At 36.0% G+C, this 17,008-nt stretch overlaps 2 protein-coding genes across 3 annotated transcripts; one reads left to right on the top strand and one right to left on the bottom strand.

Annotated features, from left to right (window-relative positions):
- Positions 1–651: 651 nt before the first annotated feature.
- Plod (procollagen lysyl hydroxylase) lies at positions 652–16,059 on the bottom strand. 2 transcript variants are annotated; one of them, XM_013323797.1, is made up of 13 exons: positions 15,767–16,059; positions 10,166–10,397; positions 9,802–9,977; positions 8,100–8,264; positions 7,762–7,958; positions 7,367–7,620; positions 6,974–7,198; positions 4,297–4,438; positions 3,904–4,086; positions 3,630–3,734; positions 3,187–3,333; positions 1,664–1,778; positions 652–1,557 (listed from the first exon to the last, which is right to left on the bottom strand). In XM_013323797.1, exons 1-13 carry the CDS (start codon positions 15,897–15,899, stop codon positions 1,388–1,390), a joined length of 2,244 nt encoding a protein of 747 aa, XP_013179251.1. In that variant the 5' UTR covers positions 15,900–16,059; the 3' UTR covers positions 652–1,387. The 2 variants fall into 2 exon arrangements, with proteins under 2 accessions (XP_013179251.1, XP_013179252.1); XM_013323798.1 differs by lacking the exon at positions 15,767–16,059 and adding an exon at positions 13,255–13,884.
- Positions 4,445–6,622, top strand: LOC106126265 (myopalladin). Its single transcript, XM_013323799.1, has 4 exons — positions 4,445–5,025; positions 5,100–5,171; positions 6,095–6,244; positions 6,391–6,622. Exons 1-4 carry the CDS (start codon positions 4,927–4,929, stop codon positions 6,547–6,549), a joined length of 480 nt encoding a protein of 159 aa, XP_013179253.1. The 5' UTR covers positions 4,445–4,926; the 3' UTR covers positions 6,550–6,622.
- Positions 16,060–17,008: the final 949 nt, after the last annotated feature.

Genomic DNA, 17,008 nt, shown 5'->3' with positions numbered 1-17,008 from the left:
TTAAAGCTGACAATTTTGGAGTTAGGTAAGGATATGACAGTGGTGTATGGTCACACTTTATCTATCAACAGAAAATACCATAAATTTAAAATGTACAAAATGTATGGTATTTTTTTATATTTGCGTTATTTTTGTATTCTTTCTTTGTCTGCTTCGTTTTACATACAAAATCAAAAAAATATAGACCAATGCCACTTCATTGGTAATCTAAACTTGAGTGACATATATATATATATATATATAATTTTTTTCACGTTTGTTGTAATGTTGCACCAATAGATCGTATACGCTGTAATTTGTGTACAAACGTTGGAAAAAGGTTCATGTAAATGTTATGATATAGAGAGTGTTTGCAATAAAACTCGCGGTATATTTGGTTATCATATATTTGTAATTCATAGAAGATTGACTCGTTTGTCCGTATTTATGACAAAGTTCGTTCGTTCACAGAAACGTCGTCGAAGAGCAGTATAGTATAGTATACTAGTAGACATTGACATGTTGAAGTTAAATGCTTTCATCTTAATACTAAATGCACGTGACGTGCCGTCTCTTACATACTAGAAATGTTATTAAACTTTATAATAATAGTTATTAAAAATGTCTAAAAACTGTAAATATTGTATAGTTGGCCAGAATATTGACATAAATTTAAAAACAGAAACAATACAGGGCAAGAAAGTTTTGTTAAAAAATAATGTAGGTTACATTCAAAAAATAATTTCTAAGTCAGACTTAGAGAGTCTAGAAGTTGAATGCTTACATACTAGATTATGTCTCAAGTAATGGCTGTCCCATTGCCTTATATTGGAGACAAATAGCTAGACATTAATCAATGCCGCGATACTGGGCGACGATACTAGGCTGACAAGATTCTAGACTTGCAATAGCTTTAGCCGAATTATGGCGTATTGTCAAGTTTCAAGATTTGTCATTGCCTCGTCTTAATAATATATAGAGTAATTGAATGATTATATTTTATATCGCCGTGGCTGTCGGCCGCCGCCGCCGCCACCGCCGCCACCGCCGCCACCGCCCGGTCCGTCTGGAGCGCCGCGTCCTCACGTTATACGTCACCAGTCAAGTCAAAGGTATTGTTTACCTCTGAGATATGCAAATGCTGGTATACAATAGTGGTTTGACTTGACAGGTGAGGTGCAGTGATAGAGAGGAGGGGGGAGGGAGATTGTATTCACCACATACAGTAATGCAGGTGGCGGTAGAAGAAGGCAAGGAAGGCGGTGTTGAGGAAGAAGTATATGATGTGGAGGATGAGAGGTCCGCGGGATCGCCGTTTTTGAGGTTTGGGCTGGGGGTGGGTATGCAGCTTGTGGGCGTGCGTGTTTGGGTGCGAGGCGCGCTGGCCGGAGCCGGCGCGGGCCTGGCCTCATGGATCCACGAAGGAGATCATGATGTACCGCGTGCCGCTGTTGACGGGCAGGCCCTCGTGGTAGTGGGTGAGGCGGCCGGGGTGCATCAGGAGCCAGCCGAGCCGAGTGTCGCGCACCGAGCAGTTGTAGCGCAGGAAGTGGCAGCCGCCACCGGTGTAGTCCTCGTCTACGAGTAAGTTTTATAACTTAGTATATTCTACTTAAAGTAGTACTATAGTGATATTTTCCCGAACATTTTCTTTTACAAAAACAAAGTAGTATGCATGACTTACTAGGCGTGTTGAGGGCCAAGTTGATGGTGTAAGTGGAGGAGTCATGGTGGGGACGCAGCGAGGGCTGCTCGTCGGGCCGGTAGCGCACCACGAAGTTCATTATAGACACCGGCGGCTGTAATATTGCATTGTATTAAAACCATGAAAATAATTAAATGAAATGGCAAAATGAATCAAAAAGATCGTTTATTGCAACCAGATAGATAGTTTGATTATAAAAAGGAACAAAATTTTGAAACATTCTAAATGTAAAATTAAAAGTTAAACGTATATAAAAAATGGTCCGATGGCATCAGCAATATGTCCGGGGGTTTTCAAAAATCTTTAGACATATTCTACGTTTAACATATATTCTTGTGTTGACTACATTTTTGAACAACTACAACGAATAAAGTCAATGTCATGGCGATTAATTTTTCTTTTCTTTTTATTGCTGTTGCAATTTTATCGGCAACATGGCGAGGTTTTTTTATTTTCCTGGCACGATATTATAGTATTTATTAAGGAAATCCGATAATTCCTTCTATTATTTAGTTTCCCCTAAAATATCAAATAACAGGGTAATTATTTGATTACAACATTATTTTCCTGATTTACCATTCATACCAACGTTTATTTTTCCTATCACTCTTCTAAAGGAAAAGCCATTTAATCTTTGGGTTAGGACATTGCCTTATATTTAGAAAATTTCTTAATATTGAGGTTTGATACAAGGAGCGCTTGTGTTGTGGGACTGTAGGACGTAGGACCACGCTAACACTTTGCCTTGTATTTCCAGTCTTTTATTTTGTCATTAATACCTAATGCTTGTGACATACCAAAGTATTTATAGTTTTCATTCTCCGATAGGGAAATGACACATTCTGAGTAAGCTTTAGATTTTCAGAAGCTACAAACATCCCCTTTTGTACATTTATGCCTATATTTGTCCATTTCGAGCGTCATATGGCTCCAATGGCTTTGCTAAAGGCCTCAATTAGTCTGCTTAGTTGAGTACAATTTGAGATCGTCCTTGTATAAGAGGTGTAATATGATCTCGCTACTTCTACATACACCATAATATAGCTCTAAATTATTTATAAGTGTATTTTAAGGATTCAGATTCAGGCAAAATCACGATGTGCTCTATTGTCACATTGGAAGATGCCACACCGAATTCCTAGTCTAGATAAGGCAAAAAGATTACTTTGTTTTGAATTGGAAAAGCTGGTATAGGAGGTGTGTAAAACCTCCCTCACTTAGTGGGACACTGAATCGTTTCTTGAAACCAATCCAGGTCATAAAAATGTTAATAAGAGGTATGTGCCTTCATGAACTGATCTTTTTTGAATTACATTAAGCTTAATTACTTTTTTCCTTTCACATTTTTTCCCTATTCCTGTCTTAACGGACATTTAGAAAGTATTTTCCCCCATCGGTCACACTGGTGCCGTCAACCTTGACTAGGTCACCGGTCTTTGTTGTTTTACCTATACAATTGTTAAATATCTTATGGTTCAGTTCCTGTCTGTATGGTTACTCACGTTGTGGTAGTATCCAGTGAAAACCATCTCCTGCAGGGGGCGGACGTACTCCTTGAGAATGTGCAGCCACTGGCGCTCCAGCCCCACCTGGTTCATGTGGATGTCGCGCGTCGGTACCGCTTCGTAGCCGCCTTCCAGACGCTTGTCCTGCGACACAACCACATTATTGTCTATGTGCCTAACATTGTGCTTTACACAGACACATTTGTAAATAAACAGGAAGAAAAATTTGAAATATAAGTAAAAACAAATGGAGAGAATGGAAGTCACACTATCCCTTAAACCATAGGCCACAAAAAAATTGTAATAGCATAAATAATTATAAGGAGTAATAATTGCCCTTGTTTGAAACGGGCATTAAAAGTAAGGTGTAAACTGTGTTTTTAGTGTAATAAATATTGTGTAAATCACTAATTGTGTTTGTATTTTGAGGGACAACTGACATTGTTGGATCCGTCGCTCCATTTTCCGTAGGCCTCCATGATGTCGATCCACTCCTTGCAGAAGCGCGGCGACATCAGCGGGAACCAGTACACGTCGGGGCACGGCTGTTGATGTGTGATACATTACAAATGACATAGCATCAAGAATTCAACTATTTCATATTGACCATCTCCAGATGGTCTAAGCCCGAAACTTTTTATATAATGTTATAATCAACTAAGCAATTAGTTTTCATTTAGGTCGGCTCATTATGTTTAAAATGGCACCTCTTACCATCTTAGGCTTCTGTCCATCAATGAAGTTGGCGAGATACTCCTTATGTAGGTAGCGACGCTCCCACTCCATCTTGTTGTCCAGCACCTGGTACACGTCGGGATGCGTGCGGCTCACGTCGAAGTTCTCGTGATTCACCAAGTGGCCCAAATCCTCCTCGTTGTTAACGTACATCATCACACCCTGACCACAACGACGGAACGGTTTAAAAATGAAAACTATTTTTCATACATCACATCAAAGAAGTGAGAAGGAACACTAGATTCGAGATAAACTATCGAGTTTCACGGTTACTCATTTGAAAAAATTGCTACGTGATAATAAACTAAAGAATATGTTTATGGGTAAAATTCAACTTTCAAATGTTAAGTAATTGAATTGTGGTGCACTCACAATGCTCCTCAAGCTGTTACAGAAGGCCATGTCGGGGTCGACGTCGTCCTTGACGTAGGTGACCTCCTGCCCCTTCGGCGTGTGGAACAGCTCCATCTTGACCAGGTAGCAGTTGGTAATGAACGGCACATTCCATACGCCCCTGCAAAATTATTACTGCTGTCACTTACTGCTTACACGTAATTACGATAAAAATAATTTGAAGGTACGCTTTTTTACTAAATCCATCTCGTAGTACTACAGCGTAGATTTTTACACGAACATAGATTATATTATTTGTATAAGTAATGCAATATGTTCGCGGTGATTTTAAAAGCATCACACTAATATCCATCGAAGTTTCCCGAAAGTGACTTTATTTCGTTGAGAGAATTCTCTCACGTATTGAATATTCTAGAAGAACAACAGCGAAACTCTATCACGTATGGCTACGAGCGATTGCTCAAATTGGCGGCAATCGAGGCCCCGCCCAAATCGCGAAGCAAATTGCGGACAAGGGGGCGACAGGGTCCCTGGCTGTTCCAACATTAATCAATTTAGAGTGCGCGAGGTGGCGGGTCCTGTGCACAGACGCGCCATTCCCATGGACGGAGGCGACTAGAGCGATCGCTGGTGGACGCCGACAACCAAATGCTGCGCAAGCGTTTGCTTACACTGCTGGCTATCGCGCTGCTGCTCAGCTCTGTCGAGTCGCGGCGCGGCCGAGCGAGGAGCAGGACCAAGTCTAAGGTGAATAGCATCACTTGCTATTGTTTAGCAAGAATTCTCGACAACTTTCACTTATCGAACTGTTTACTCGTCAGGTACAAATCGGGCTGCCCATTACCGGCAAATACAGAGATCCCGAATCGGATCAGTATTACAATAACAATGACGTAAGTACGAGTTTTTTATTTGCATGTGCAACATTTTAAAATGAATTTGTATTGTATATCAGTAGCGGCGCGATAAAATTACACACGCGGATCTAATAGACAATATCAAAGCACGGCCTAAATTCAAAACGTTGTTGTGACGCCTGTTTGTTTGTTGAAACTAGCGTCGATAGATAACATTTAATTAAATGGTAATTAAAGATTACAGTTATTTGCTTTTTGCTTTATGTATTATATTATAGTTGGTCTTCCTTTAATGCCAAAGATCACTTGCATGGAAATGAATTCCCCATTGCTTGATTCTAAACATATTAACTTTCATAACTATTTTTAACATAAAGCTGTTTTCGTAAAGAACAACTTCGAACTGTCATAATTCAATTTTAAAAAGTAACTACGTAGTCTCGAATCTGCAAGAGTAGTAAGCGAATGATTTGAGTTACAAAACTGTTTTAATCAAAATGTAACAGCGCGTGAAATATGTGCCGCGATGTCTCGAGTTAAATCTGTCAACGTCCGTTGTTACGATGTGCGCAAAGTAAACGGTTGGGGTCGGCGCGGGAATTGGCCCATCCGAACAAACGTTTCGCCATAACTATCATGTCAAACTACTTATACGTCTAAACGAATCAACTACACTGATTGCACAATATTTACATGGAAATTGCTCTGTTTGTGCGTTGAGGAGATAAACTGTTCCGCATGGAATTTAAGAATATCCTAACTGTTATATCAGATCGTCATTTATTTCTGTACCAAATTACAACCAGTGGTAATCTACATCTAGACTTTTCCATTAACAATCAATAGTTGGCAGTAAGATAGCAACAATATTATAAACCGGCTCAAATATATATATATATATATATATATGCGATAAACAAATGAATAGTATTATAAATATCTGTGTGTGTTGTCCGTAGGGTGCCAAGATCATCCTGGCGTCCCATTTTGACCTGGAGTACGTGCTGGGCCATAAGATTGCGTTCCTCTGCATCGCTAAGGGCTCGCCGCGGCCACATATCACTTGGTTCAAAGACGGAGTTGAGATCTTCGCACATCACTACTTACATGTAAGTCTACCCAAAATCGTGGTCTGATACTAGAATCTAGTGTACTAAGCCGTCATGTTGAAGCAAAGGTGGACTAATTAGTACCATCATGTTAACAATATTTTAGCAATTTTTGTTTGTAAAGTGTTATTTTGTCTGTTGCTAAGATACATGAGTGGACGATTGGTGATGATCGTGTGAAATCAAAGATTGAAATCGACCCGGCGACGCAGATGGACGCCGGCGTGTACGAGTGCACCGCAGACAACATGTACTCTATCGACCGGCGCTCCTTCAAGACAGACTTCTCCATTGCCTTTGACTGACACGCGCTCATCGCCCCACATACTTCACTACTATACATACAGATGTTTTTATTTATTTGATATGTATATATTTTATAATAAATTGTTTAAGACAATTGTGTGTTTAATGTAAGTTTTCATGCATGCTCTTTGACCGAGACTATAATTTCTAATATATTCTGCAGCAACGTGGGTATGCCGCTTTGTCGTTGAATTACCACGACTTCAAAAATATATATATCTAGTTGATGACGATTGCATACGAAATGGAAATATCCTTGTTTTATCATTTACGAGGAAAAAATCTTCGAAACCCGGCGATTTTAGTTGCTTACGCTCCGCGTAGCACGCATCAGCACATGACGCGTATCGTTGACATTTTCATCTATCATCACCAAAGTCAGTCGCTCCCAAAGCTGCATCCCTGTTATGTAAATCAACTGACCTGATACTCCCGTAGACGATGTCCATGTAATCAGTGGACCTGGCGTAGTATCCGGAGGCGTTGATTGCTCCCCAGAAGTTGGACCAGGCCTGGCCTGGGCGAGCGAGCATTGGTGCGATGACGTCATAGCCTGAAGTCAGCAGGACGCGCAGAGTTTGTGGCTTGAGACGAGCCACGCTGTCCACTGAGAACAGGTAGTCGCACATGCTGTTTGTGCAACGATCTCTGTGGACAGAATAAATAGGAACAAATTGTAATAAATTGTTTTAAAGGAAAACCCACAAAAAGAAAGAAAAAAAAACAACAAAAGAGATGTTTATTAATAAATTATAATAATATTTTTATAATCTTTATTTTAATATAAAAGCTTTACTATTTTTGTTGTGTACTAACTTGGCAAGGTTCCTTGCTTCAGCTTCGCTCATGTAATCAATTGGTTTAATCCTCTTTGCGGTGGCATATTCCTTCGCGTACTTGTTGTAGAACTCGTCAACGTAGGGCTCATGGAAGGGGACATTGTTCCGCAGAATGAGATGCACCCTGTTCTTCGGGTAGTCCAGCAACAAGACGGATTCAAAGAATTCCTCTACAAAAGGCGTCGCCACCTCTATGAAGATCGCCAACATCACATGCGGCAGATTGTCCTCCTGACAACAATGATCAATTGATTAGCAAACTACCCTCAATTCAAAAATTGTTCATGTTACAACCTGCTAAAGCTTGAATTAATAAAACAATTTTTAAAATCGAATCATACGTTGAAAGAACAAATTTTTCTATCTCCTTACATTTAATTGAATCTTCCTCTCGGCACAGAGAGCGCAGCCCTTCTTCATCGACCAAGATTTGGCGAGATAGTTGCCCATGGTGTTGAGCATCAGTTTGGCGGGGCCGTTGCCGTGCACCACCAGGGGCCGCTGCTTCGTCGCCACGTTCTCCAAGTACGGCCATTCTTCAGTAGTGTTGATACGGAGCTGGACGTCAGCTGAGACAAACATACTGAATTTAACAGGCATCCATGTAAAAAAAACGTAAAAACAAATACTATTTGTTTCTATTTTATTATTAATCAATTGATTTCATTCCCGTGTATATTTTTAGTAAGTTTAAACTTATTGTAACTTACAAAGGGCTCCATTGAGGTTCTGGAATATCTCGGACTTGTGGTCGAGACTGATCTTGAGGGAGTCTCTCAGCTCGCTCAGGTATACCTTGGTGTAATACAGCTGGTCATCTTCGTTGTCTTTTATCTTCCTTGCGTTCAGTATGGCATTTAATTCCGATAGATATCCTGAGAAATTCAATGTTATTAATGTTTGAAAAAAAGTTACTAGATTCCTGCGAAGCTAATAATTGACTTCCGTCTAAACATTTTTAATCACTTTCGGTGAAACAGACATAGTTGCATTCAAAAATATCAAATCTTTTACTATTTTATATAATTTTAAAATACCGTTGTGATAAACATACTACACACCGAATTCGTTATCTGTATTTCCGTTTCAATCGCACACAACTTCCGTTCGTTACATTTGGTATGAATCCGATACTTCACAAACGCGGGGACAAAGATAATGTCATCTCTTTCACTCTCTTAAAAAATTACAATGTCTTTCATTAGATATTTACCAGTGAACTCACGTTTAGAATATCAAATTTCGAACATATATATACGTGTACAAAGTCAACTGTACAATTATAAATTATATAATCGTACAATGATGACATTGTTAAGGCAATTATTACAGAAATGACACAGGTGTTTTCTATTTACTATGCAATAACACATAGATGACTTATTAAAAGTTTCAATATAAATTTAAACAATACTTTTGTTTTACCGCGCACTTGTAAAAACATAACATAACCAAATGTTAAAATGTGGTGTCATTAACAATAATACGTCTTACATGATTTAATTGAAATCATTAATTTAAATTTATTTCAATTCGATTTCATTTTAAAAAAAGCACTCAATTGACTCAATATATGAATACAGAGATAGTTGCAACAGCTTTCATTTTACATCTATCCATCATCCAATCAACAGTGATTTAAAGTTCAGCACGATCATTGACCTCCGCCAAAGGAGGACGCATAGCTTATAATGTTTATTTCAACATATTTATATCAGAATGTTCGAGAAAAAATATTAGTTCAAAGGTTACTGTATCTCGTAAAATGTAACTCTTTATCTAAAGAATAGATAGTTAATGAACGCGGTAGTGATTGATAGACAAAGTAGAGAGTAACTTTTAGAAAGAAATATTAAACTAGTGGTTAAAAACCATTTCTATTTAATATTATTTTAATTTAAGCTTCCTTGTGATTGAGCAACATGTTCATGTGTCCAGCTCATATTCTCGGAGAATGATAAAGGTCATTGGTTATCGACAAAATATTTTTTTATACAAATTTTTAAAAAATGATAAGAATGGATATAATTTAATTATTCGTTCTGTTATAATTTTGATGTAATTTTAATTTGATTCTTGAGACAAAATACACGCTTGAAGACTACACCTAATTTCAAAGGTTCATTCAATCTTGTTTATCTAATTTCTTAAAACTCGCGTCACATCTAAAATTACTTGATGACTGAGACAAAGGAATTTCTAGAACTTTCTTGGGAAGAAAATTTTGATAAACTTTGATAAAACAAATGTGTTACAACTTGAACACATTTGAATTTGACAGTAGATTTCTTACTTTATTTTTAATTTAATTATCTGTAGAAAAAGAATTATCTGTATGTTGTAAGAGAGAATGGAAACATAACAATATTTTGTGCAAACCGACTGTGATACCTACCTAATATTGTTACTTACCAATAAATCCACCCGAGTTGAGATAGGGATTGGTGACCTCGGCGTTGGGGTACATGGCGGCGAGCTTGGGGTCCGGCCAGCAGAATGGCTCCGCGGAAAACAGCACGCGCGTGTCCGGCATAGCCTTGAACTTCACCAGGATGTCGCCCAGGGTGCCCAGGAACATCACGTCGTAGCTACGCAAATAACAGTGATTTAATGACGCCCGCCACACTAACTCATAGAGTACGCAAAGATAGGAGGTCTTAATTAAAAATACAGCGATTAAGGAAAAATAGTTGCAGTTCGAATATGGATTTCGGTCGCTCTGTCCCTAACTCTATTATTTCTATGTCCGCACAATTGTGATGAAGTGAGAACGAACCTATCGGTGAACATCACGATGTGATCATTTTCCTTGGTTTTCATCAGTTCTTCGACCTTCTCCTTGAGGAGGTTGACTTTCTGTCCGCCACCTGGGAAGTTCATATCACCACCCTCCCATTTCTCTCCTTGCCCCAAGACCTGCACGTCAATGTCATACGTTTTCGCGGATCGCAAGAACCGTTTGAAGCCATCGTTCTCCTCCGTGGCCACTGTGAGTACTGTCACGTCATCTGCAACAACGAAACAAACATTCAAGTATACGTCTATTTGTATACTAACGGCGCTGTTTGCGTTAATGTCCTAATGTACCTATTTATATACCGATGTGAATTATAATAATTTGTATTTATTGCCGCGTCAATATGAATAACAAAGTGTCGATGAAATCATGATGATCAAAAAGACATGTACGTAAAGGAACAGTCATAAAAAGTCAGCTAAATGTTTCATTATTATTTATTGAAGAGCTTTGCCAACGCTGAAAACATCGATACACAATTTCAATAACTAAATATAATAAGTTAACATGCCTCGGGAGTGTGGGCGGGAAGCGAGGGGTTGCGGGGAGGAGGGACTGGCGCCGGTAATATGCTTAAGGTAATGGGTGTGGTACGGGGGCTGCGGGGAGAGATGCAACTGCAATCGATCGATGCGATGCGCGTAGCTCTGTCTGGGTTTCGTCGGAAAGCGCATGAACTATTTAATTGATTTCGGTATCCGCCCACAGAGCCCCGGGGCGCTGGCTCTCGAATGTTCTAGGCGTTTGGATGTAACCGAAAATGTATAACTATGTACTTTACAGTACAAGAGAAATTAATTTACAATACTGAACCTCGTTATTATTACAATACATACATGTATGATAATATTGCTTAAAAGAATATTTAGAGTAGACCAATGGTAACAAAAGAATTTAAAACAGTGTAGTAGGTAGCTTGAGTTGGCAAGTAAGGTAGATGAGTACTCTTAGTACTGACGTGCCAACTGAAAGCTTGATACACATTCGTGAGTCAAATTTTATGCTGATCTTAATTATCGCTTCTGGTATATTTATTAGACATTAAATGATGTCATCATCTACATGTAAGTCACTCTGTATGTATGTGTGTATGTGTATTTATATAAATATATGTGTGTACATTGTACACAAGCAAAAGCGCTTCCGTTGCAACCATAAACACAATCGTTAATATCGTTAAACTAAAACTGTGACTTACGCATAATAATAAGTGTTGTTGAATTTTGTACCATACGCAGTTGTTTTAAAAACTATTTTCAAATGCAACCGTATAACAGGCAAAAGCACGTAGAGCGCATTCTTAAAATTCTACCAGGAATAGAAGTTTACCCTTTGCTTATTCCGTATTTATGAATTTCTAACAATAGAAATTGTAACCAGAGTTACAAATGTTGAATTATATTTCTCATTGTTATTATTATAGAACAATGGAACAAATAAATTTATGAAAAGTCATTCCAGAATACTGGCTGGATATATTAAAAACCATAAAATATAAAAGTAATTTATGTATGTCTAAAACTCAGGAGTGCCAATATTTAAAAAAAAATCTTATATTCATCCAAATACTATTTCTATTAATATGTCAACCCCCTACTTTATCCATAAATTTATCAAGACAAATGTATTTTGTTCAAAAAATTATGAAAAACCATTGAAACCATAACTATATGTAATACAAGAAGGCAGAATACAAATAAAACTGCTTTGAGCACACAGCAATTGCAAAATAGGAATATTCGCTAAAGTAATATACATTCAAAACAGCATCGCTTTAATCTAAACGCAAGCTTTGATAACTTAAATGGAGTAACAAACTGTTTTGTTTTTTAATATTCCAAACCTGTTAATATATTGAAGGGACTGATAATATACATTCATAATAAACAATAGAATTCATAGCCAGTATTGTAGTGTTTATATGGCATTCTGTCTGGATCCTCGGTTTCAGAAACTTTGGCAGATGTAACATATGGTCTGTATTTCAAATCAATAGACAAAAATGTGTAATGTAGTTAAACAAACTTAGAAGTAAATCAAAGGTATCGCGTAGCAAAATTGTTAAGACAGCTTATAACATCTATTGTTCACTAGTTATAGTAACTATGAAACAATGGATAGTAAAATTTGGTGAAGTCATAAACTGTTGTTATATAACTTATCATCAAAAGATGGCAGATTGTAAATAAAACTGAAAGTTATGAAAATAATGAATTATGAAGTCATACACAACTGTGTGAAAATACTTATATTACATTCTACAATCACATGTTGATAAGTTTCATCTCTTTATATAAACAATGAGCCATCCCTAAAAGTTATTTTAAATAATTAATATATCTCCACATTATGCAATCTTATATTTTGTGTTTCCATTCCAGAATTTAATTATCATATTCTTACTAATTCCTTTTCAAGTAGTGGTATGTTTAAATTAAAATATTTAATCTGTAGAGCTGCGCAAAACCTTTGATGTCCTTGTTTGTCCGCCAAGCATCGATCCAACCCTCTACACCCCCCCCCCTTCTTTCATCCCCCTCATGCCACACCCCAGCCATTTATAGCTCATGTACATCTCTTTGTTATGATTGCAACATGATAAAATATTCTGTTATTAGCTTTAATTGTTCTTTTCCAATTTTGTTTTACATATGCAGAAAACATCCATTCCATGTTAACAATTTAATTACACAATACCAAACAAAATAACATATTTCATTGTTACACTAATGTTATAAGTAGTATATTTAACTTATAAAAAAGCTACAACAGTCATAAGCAATATGTAAGGACCCATAGCTACAAACGGTAATCAATATGTCCTCCATTCAGTCTAGCAATAATTAATGAGCAGAGCTTTAATAGATGACCTAGATCAGTTTCGTTACATTAACTATACCATGCCTCTATTCCAGTCTTTGTATTTACCAAAAGTCTTGTTTGTTTACAAAAAAAATCCAAAAAAATAAATGGATATAGGCATGTATAGTATATGTTTACTTTTTTTTTTAAAAATTATGAATAAAATATATAATAAATAGCATTGACATGTCTTATCTATTACTTACCAAGGGCTGTGGCATGTCCCAGGAATAAGAAAGAAAGCAGTAAAAGTTTCCTCATTTTTTCAGACATATCGTGTTCAAGCTGTTCAATGTCCTAATAAAAATAAAATGCCGGAATCGTAGCTTGGCGTTCCGGGCGCCAAAAGTAACGCGTTATGCGCTATATGCGGGACCTATTTGATAAACTTTGGGTCACATGTTATACCAAAATACGAGACGGATCGACACATCCAAAGTTTACAGAGACCGGATCCCGACTGAGGCTGCGCCCGACGCTCCGTCGGCCGGGCCCGATGCTAGGGAGTTGCCCCGCGCATGTGTTTTAATGTCTAAATGTCGAAGCATTGATTTATTACTGTTTCACCGAAGCACGTACGCCTTGCTGGCAACCCAGGGTGTGGCATCGTCTAGACAGCGCTAAGCGTCTACGTCTAAATCAGAGGACGGTCGGGGGTCACTATAGACGAAAATATTACATTTGCTTTACTCTTATAAGTAATACTTTGTAAATTTTCCAATTAAAATTATATGAATTATAATGAGAGAAAAATAAGATTCATATAGGTATAATCAGCATGGGTAATTTCCACCGGCACGCTTGTTATTGTGTATTATTTTTATATACAGCTTTAGACTAATTTGACATTGACAGTTGACAGTTGTCAAATTAACTGAAGTGACTGTCTGTCTATTTAAAGATATCAGTTTGACAACGGACGCGTATAAAGTATCGAATTAATGTCATATGAGGATAAATATTGTACTTAATATAACATTGTCATAGTGTCGACCGTACGCGTATAGCGAACAATTATGAACTATCGAGCATCGGACCTGTAATAAAATCGAAGAATTTATTTTAGTACAAAAATACTTTTTCAATTTATTACAGTTGTATTATTTCCTTTTTTGTACAGGCTCTTTATTAATTCCTTTTTTCTTTGTCAACAACTCAAATTATGTTTTATTTCATTATGTAGTTTTGTAAAATAAAGGAAGCATATAAAGAAACATTTTTTTTATTATAATTAAAAAAATAATCGATTGCCAGTTCGATGAGAACAACTACCGAAAATTTAAAAAAATCCTCACCGATTTTACTCAACCCATCTCTAGTGAATTGTCAAACGAATTGCAAACTAGTCGTCCTTAAACGTACAGTCGAAATCGATAACAATATGTTTAACCATTTGAAACGTTTTAGAATTTAGATTATAATAACACGATCAATATCTGTTATAATTATAATAATAAGCTAAATCTATTATTTTTAAGGCTCACATTAAAATTGTAGCTGTACTTGTTTCTATTGGTATCAATTCAGAATTATTCTAAGTTCTTAGATCACAAACATAAATTATTATGTTGTTTATATTAATCAATAAATACCCAACCCGAAGCATAAAAGTAAGGCGATAAAAGTCCTACTTTTATTGGTATCAACTCTCTCAGTTTTATCATTTTAATTAAATGAAGGCATTTCGAGAAAACACTCGATTAGACGTCTTTTTTGACATTACCAGAAGGGCGCTGGTGAGCTACCATAAGGCCACGCGAAGTACAGTTATTTTCTCCATGCAAAATTAATTTGTTAGTTAATTTGCGGCAATTATCAAACTAATCTTTATAAAACGAACGATGTATAACGATTTTTTATAATTAAAATGCTTACTGCTTACTTTTATAATTAAAAGGTTTACTGCAATATTATGGCGAGGTAAATCTCTTTTTCTGGGCACCCTGTACAGGCGTCCAGAAAATGTACGACGACGCGTCGTGTACATACGATACTTTCAACCAAGAAACGTATGTTGTTGTTGTACACGTTTTTTCCAGTTACCTAAATATTCCTAACTTGAATATGAGCCTATTAAATATAATTTTATTCTATCAAATCGATATTAATCCATTAAAAAGCCAAACACATGAATCAAAATTAAAAATTAATCTTATAATAATATTTAGAATTTGTCAGGAATAATCTTCATAAATTATATTTTATTTATAATTTCAATTTTATTTATATGAGAAAACTAAATTAATTCCGACACAATTTTTGTAAGTTAAATTATTTTATTGGGCTTTTTGGGTTACAACTTACAAACAATGTGTAAAGATGGAAAAGGCGCCATCTAGTATATCAACAAGTAAACAATAAAGCCTGTTTAAGCGCCAACCGATAGTCAAACACGAGGTATTTATCAAAGATTCCATTTCAAATATTTTTGAGTTTATTATTAAATTATAATACTATTAGTTAAATGAAAATATTGTTAGCAAACAAATCTGTAGTAGTTATAAAAAATTACACAAATTATATTATATGTAAACTGCAAACAGTTTTATATTGTATAATTTATTTTTAAAATATTTAAAACACGAAAGATGATTTATGGATATAACACTGATTTGAAAATAGTAACTAAAATTTTAATAACCACAGTTAATTTGTTTTTATTTAATAAAAATATATATAAAAAATTTAAATCGCAAATCAATAAAAATAGTTGTTTACCTTTATGAAAAAAGTTTCGTTGCTTGCAGCCAGAATCTTGTGAATCCTTAGTGCAATATTCTTCATTAGACCCGTTCGTACTATTCAGATAAATTAATAATAAAAATAACATAAAAATATGTCCGGTAGACATGTTCGCTATCGGGCATTTACCGAACGAATGCAAACTTGCTACGATTAACTTTACCAAGTCGCTTACTAAAATGTTCAGGGCTATGTTTTATTTGTCGTTTATGTAAGACATTGTTACATTAAGTAAGATGAAAGTGAATCAAATTGAAAACTGTCGGATCACTGATGCGAAACGTTCCGGGAAAGGTTACTAAAGAAATTCATTTTATAATGTAAATCTCTGTTTCAGTACTACATATATTTAATACATATAAATGAAGATACTTATATAATATAACAAGCGTGTTTATTTTTTCCGAGAGCTCCTTATCACTAAGTTATGAATAACAATGTTATTTGTTATCACAATTATGACTATAAAGAGTTAAAATTAAAAGTCTTCTATACTATTCTGTCACATTACAGCATTTTGTATCAAAAACACAAGTACATAAAGAAGTAAATGTACCTTATGTTCTTTGTATGAAACTTTTATAAATGGAAACCCATCCTTAATTCGTATTTAGCAGATAAAAATGTGTCGATGTTAGCAACTAAACAGTTACTGCAAAAGTTTATTGACCTTGCAGTTAAATATTTTTAAACTACCGTTATTGCAAAAGAAATCCGTAAAGCTTGAAAATTAACTTTTATAAGAAACAAATCAAAATAACCGTAGCGGTGACAAAAAGGTTCGGTGAAAGTATAGCTGGATGGTTACGCTTCACTGAATTATTTTATACAATAATTGTATACCGTTGCTGTTGACAAAGCGTTTTCTTACTTTCCTAAATACGAAACAGTGTAGGAACTAAATTTCCTTCCCACTAAATCCATTGCTAATGTCTGATAATTACATCAATATGTGTGTGTGTGAACTTAACTCTGTGATTAAAAAAGAAGAAGAAGACTTTCATCATCTTAACATGTTTTACATACAGACTACACATCTCTTGTCGTGTCTTACCATAGCTCTCCACTGCTGAATAATCCACTGATAGTATCGTTGTCTTTTTTATGAAAATATTGAGGGAGACAATATCGTTTATCTTCCGTTCGATCTTACTAAAGAGAAAGATTAAATTGTCAAATTCATGTTCGCAAGTCTGGACCAAATAATAGTAAAATAAT

This window comes from Papilio xuthus, unplaced genomic scaffold (assembly GCF_000836235.2).
Source record: "Papilio xuthus unplaced genomic scaffold, Pxut_1.1 DF825017.1, whole genome shotgun sequence".
Classification (NCBI taxonomy): Eukaryota; Metazoa; Arthropoda; class Insecta; order Lepidoptera; family Papilionidae; genus Papilio; species Papilio xuthus.
Note: the sequence above shows the minus strand (reverse complement) of the source record. Positions and strands in the feature narration are given on the sequence as shown.

Coding starts and splice junctions, on each gene's coding strand:
- LOC106126265 (XM_013323799.1), top strand. CDS start 4,927: ATGCTGCGCAAGCGTTTGCTTACACTGCTGGCTATCGCGCTGCTGCTC. Junction 5,026..5,099: donor GGAGCAGGACCAAGTCTAAG/GTGAATAGCATC, acceptor TTTACTCGTCAG/GTACAAATCGGGCTGCCCAT. Junction 6,245..6,390: donor TCGCACATCACTACTTACAT/GTAAGTCTACCC, acceptor TCTGTTGCTAAG/ATACATGAGTGGACGATTGG.
- Plod (XM_013323797.1), bottom strand. CDS start 15,899: ATGTCTACCGGACATATTTTTATGTTATTTTTATTATTAATTTATCTG. Junction 4,439..6,973: donor ATCGTCTACGGGAGTATCAG/GTCAGTTGATTT, acceptor ATAATTTTGCAG/GGGCGTATGGAATGTGCCGT. Junction 1,558..1,663: donor CTTGGCCCTCAACACGCCTA/GTAAGTCATGCA, acceptor ACTTACTCGTAG/ACGAGGACTACACCGGTGGC.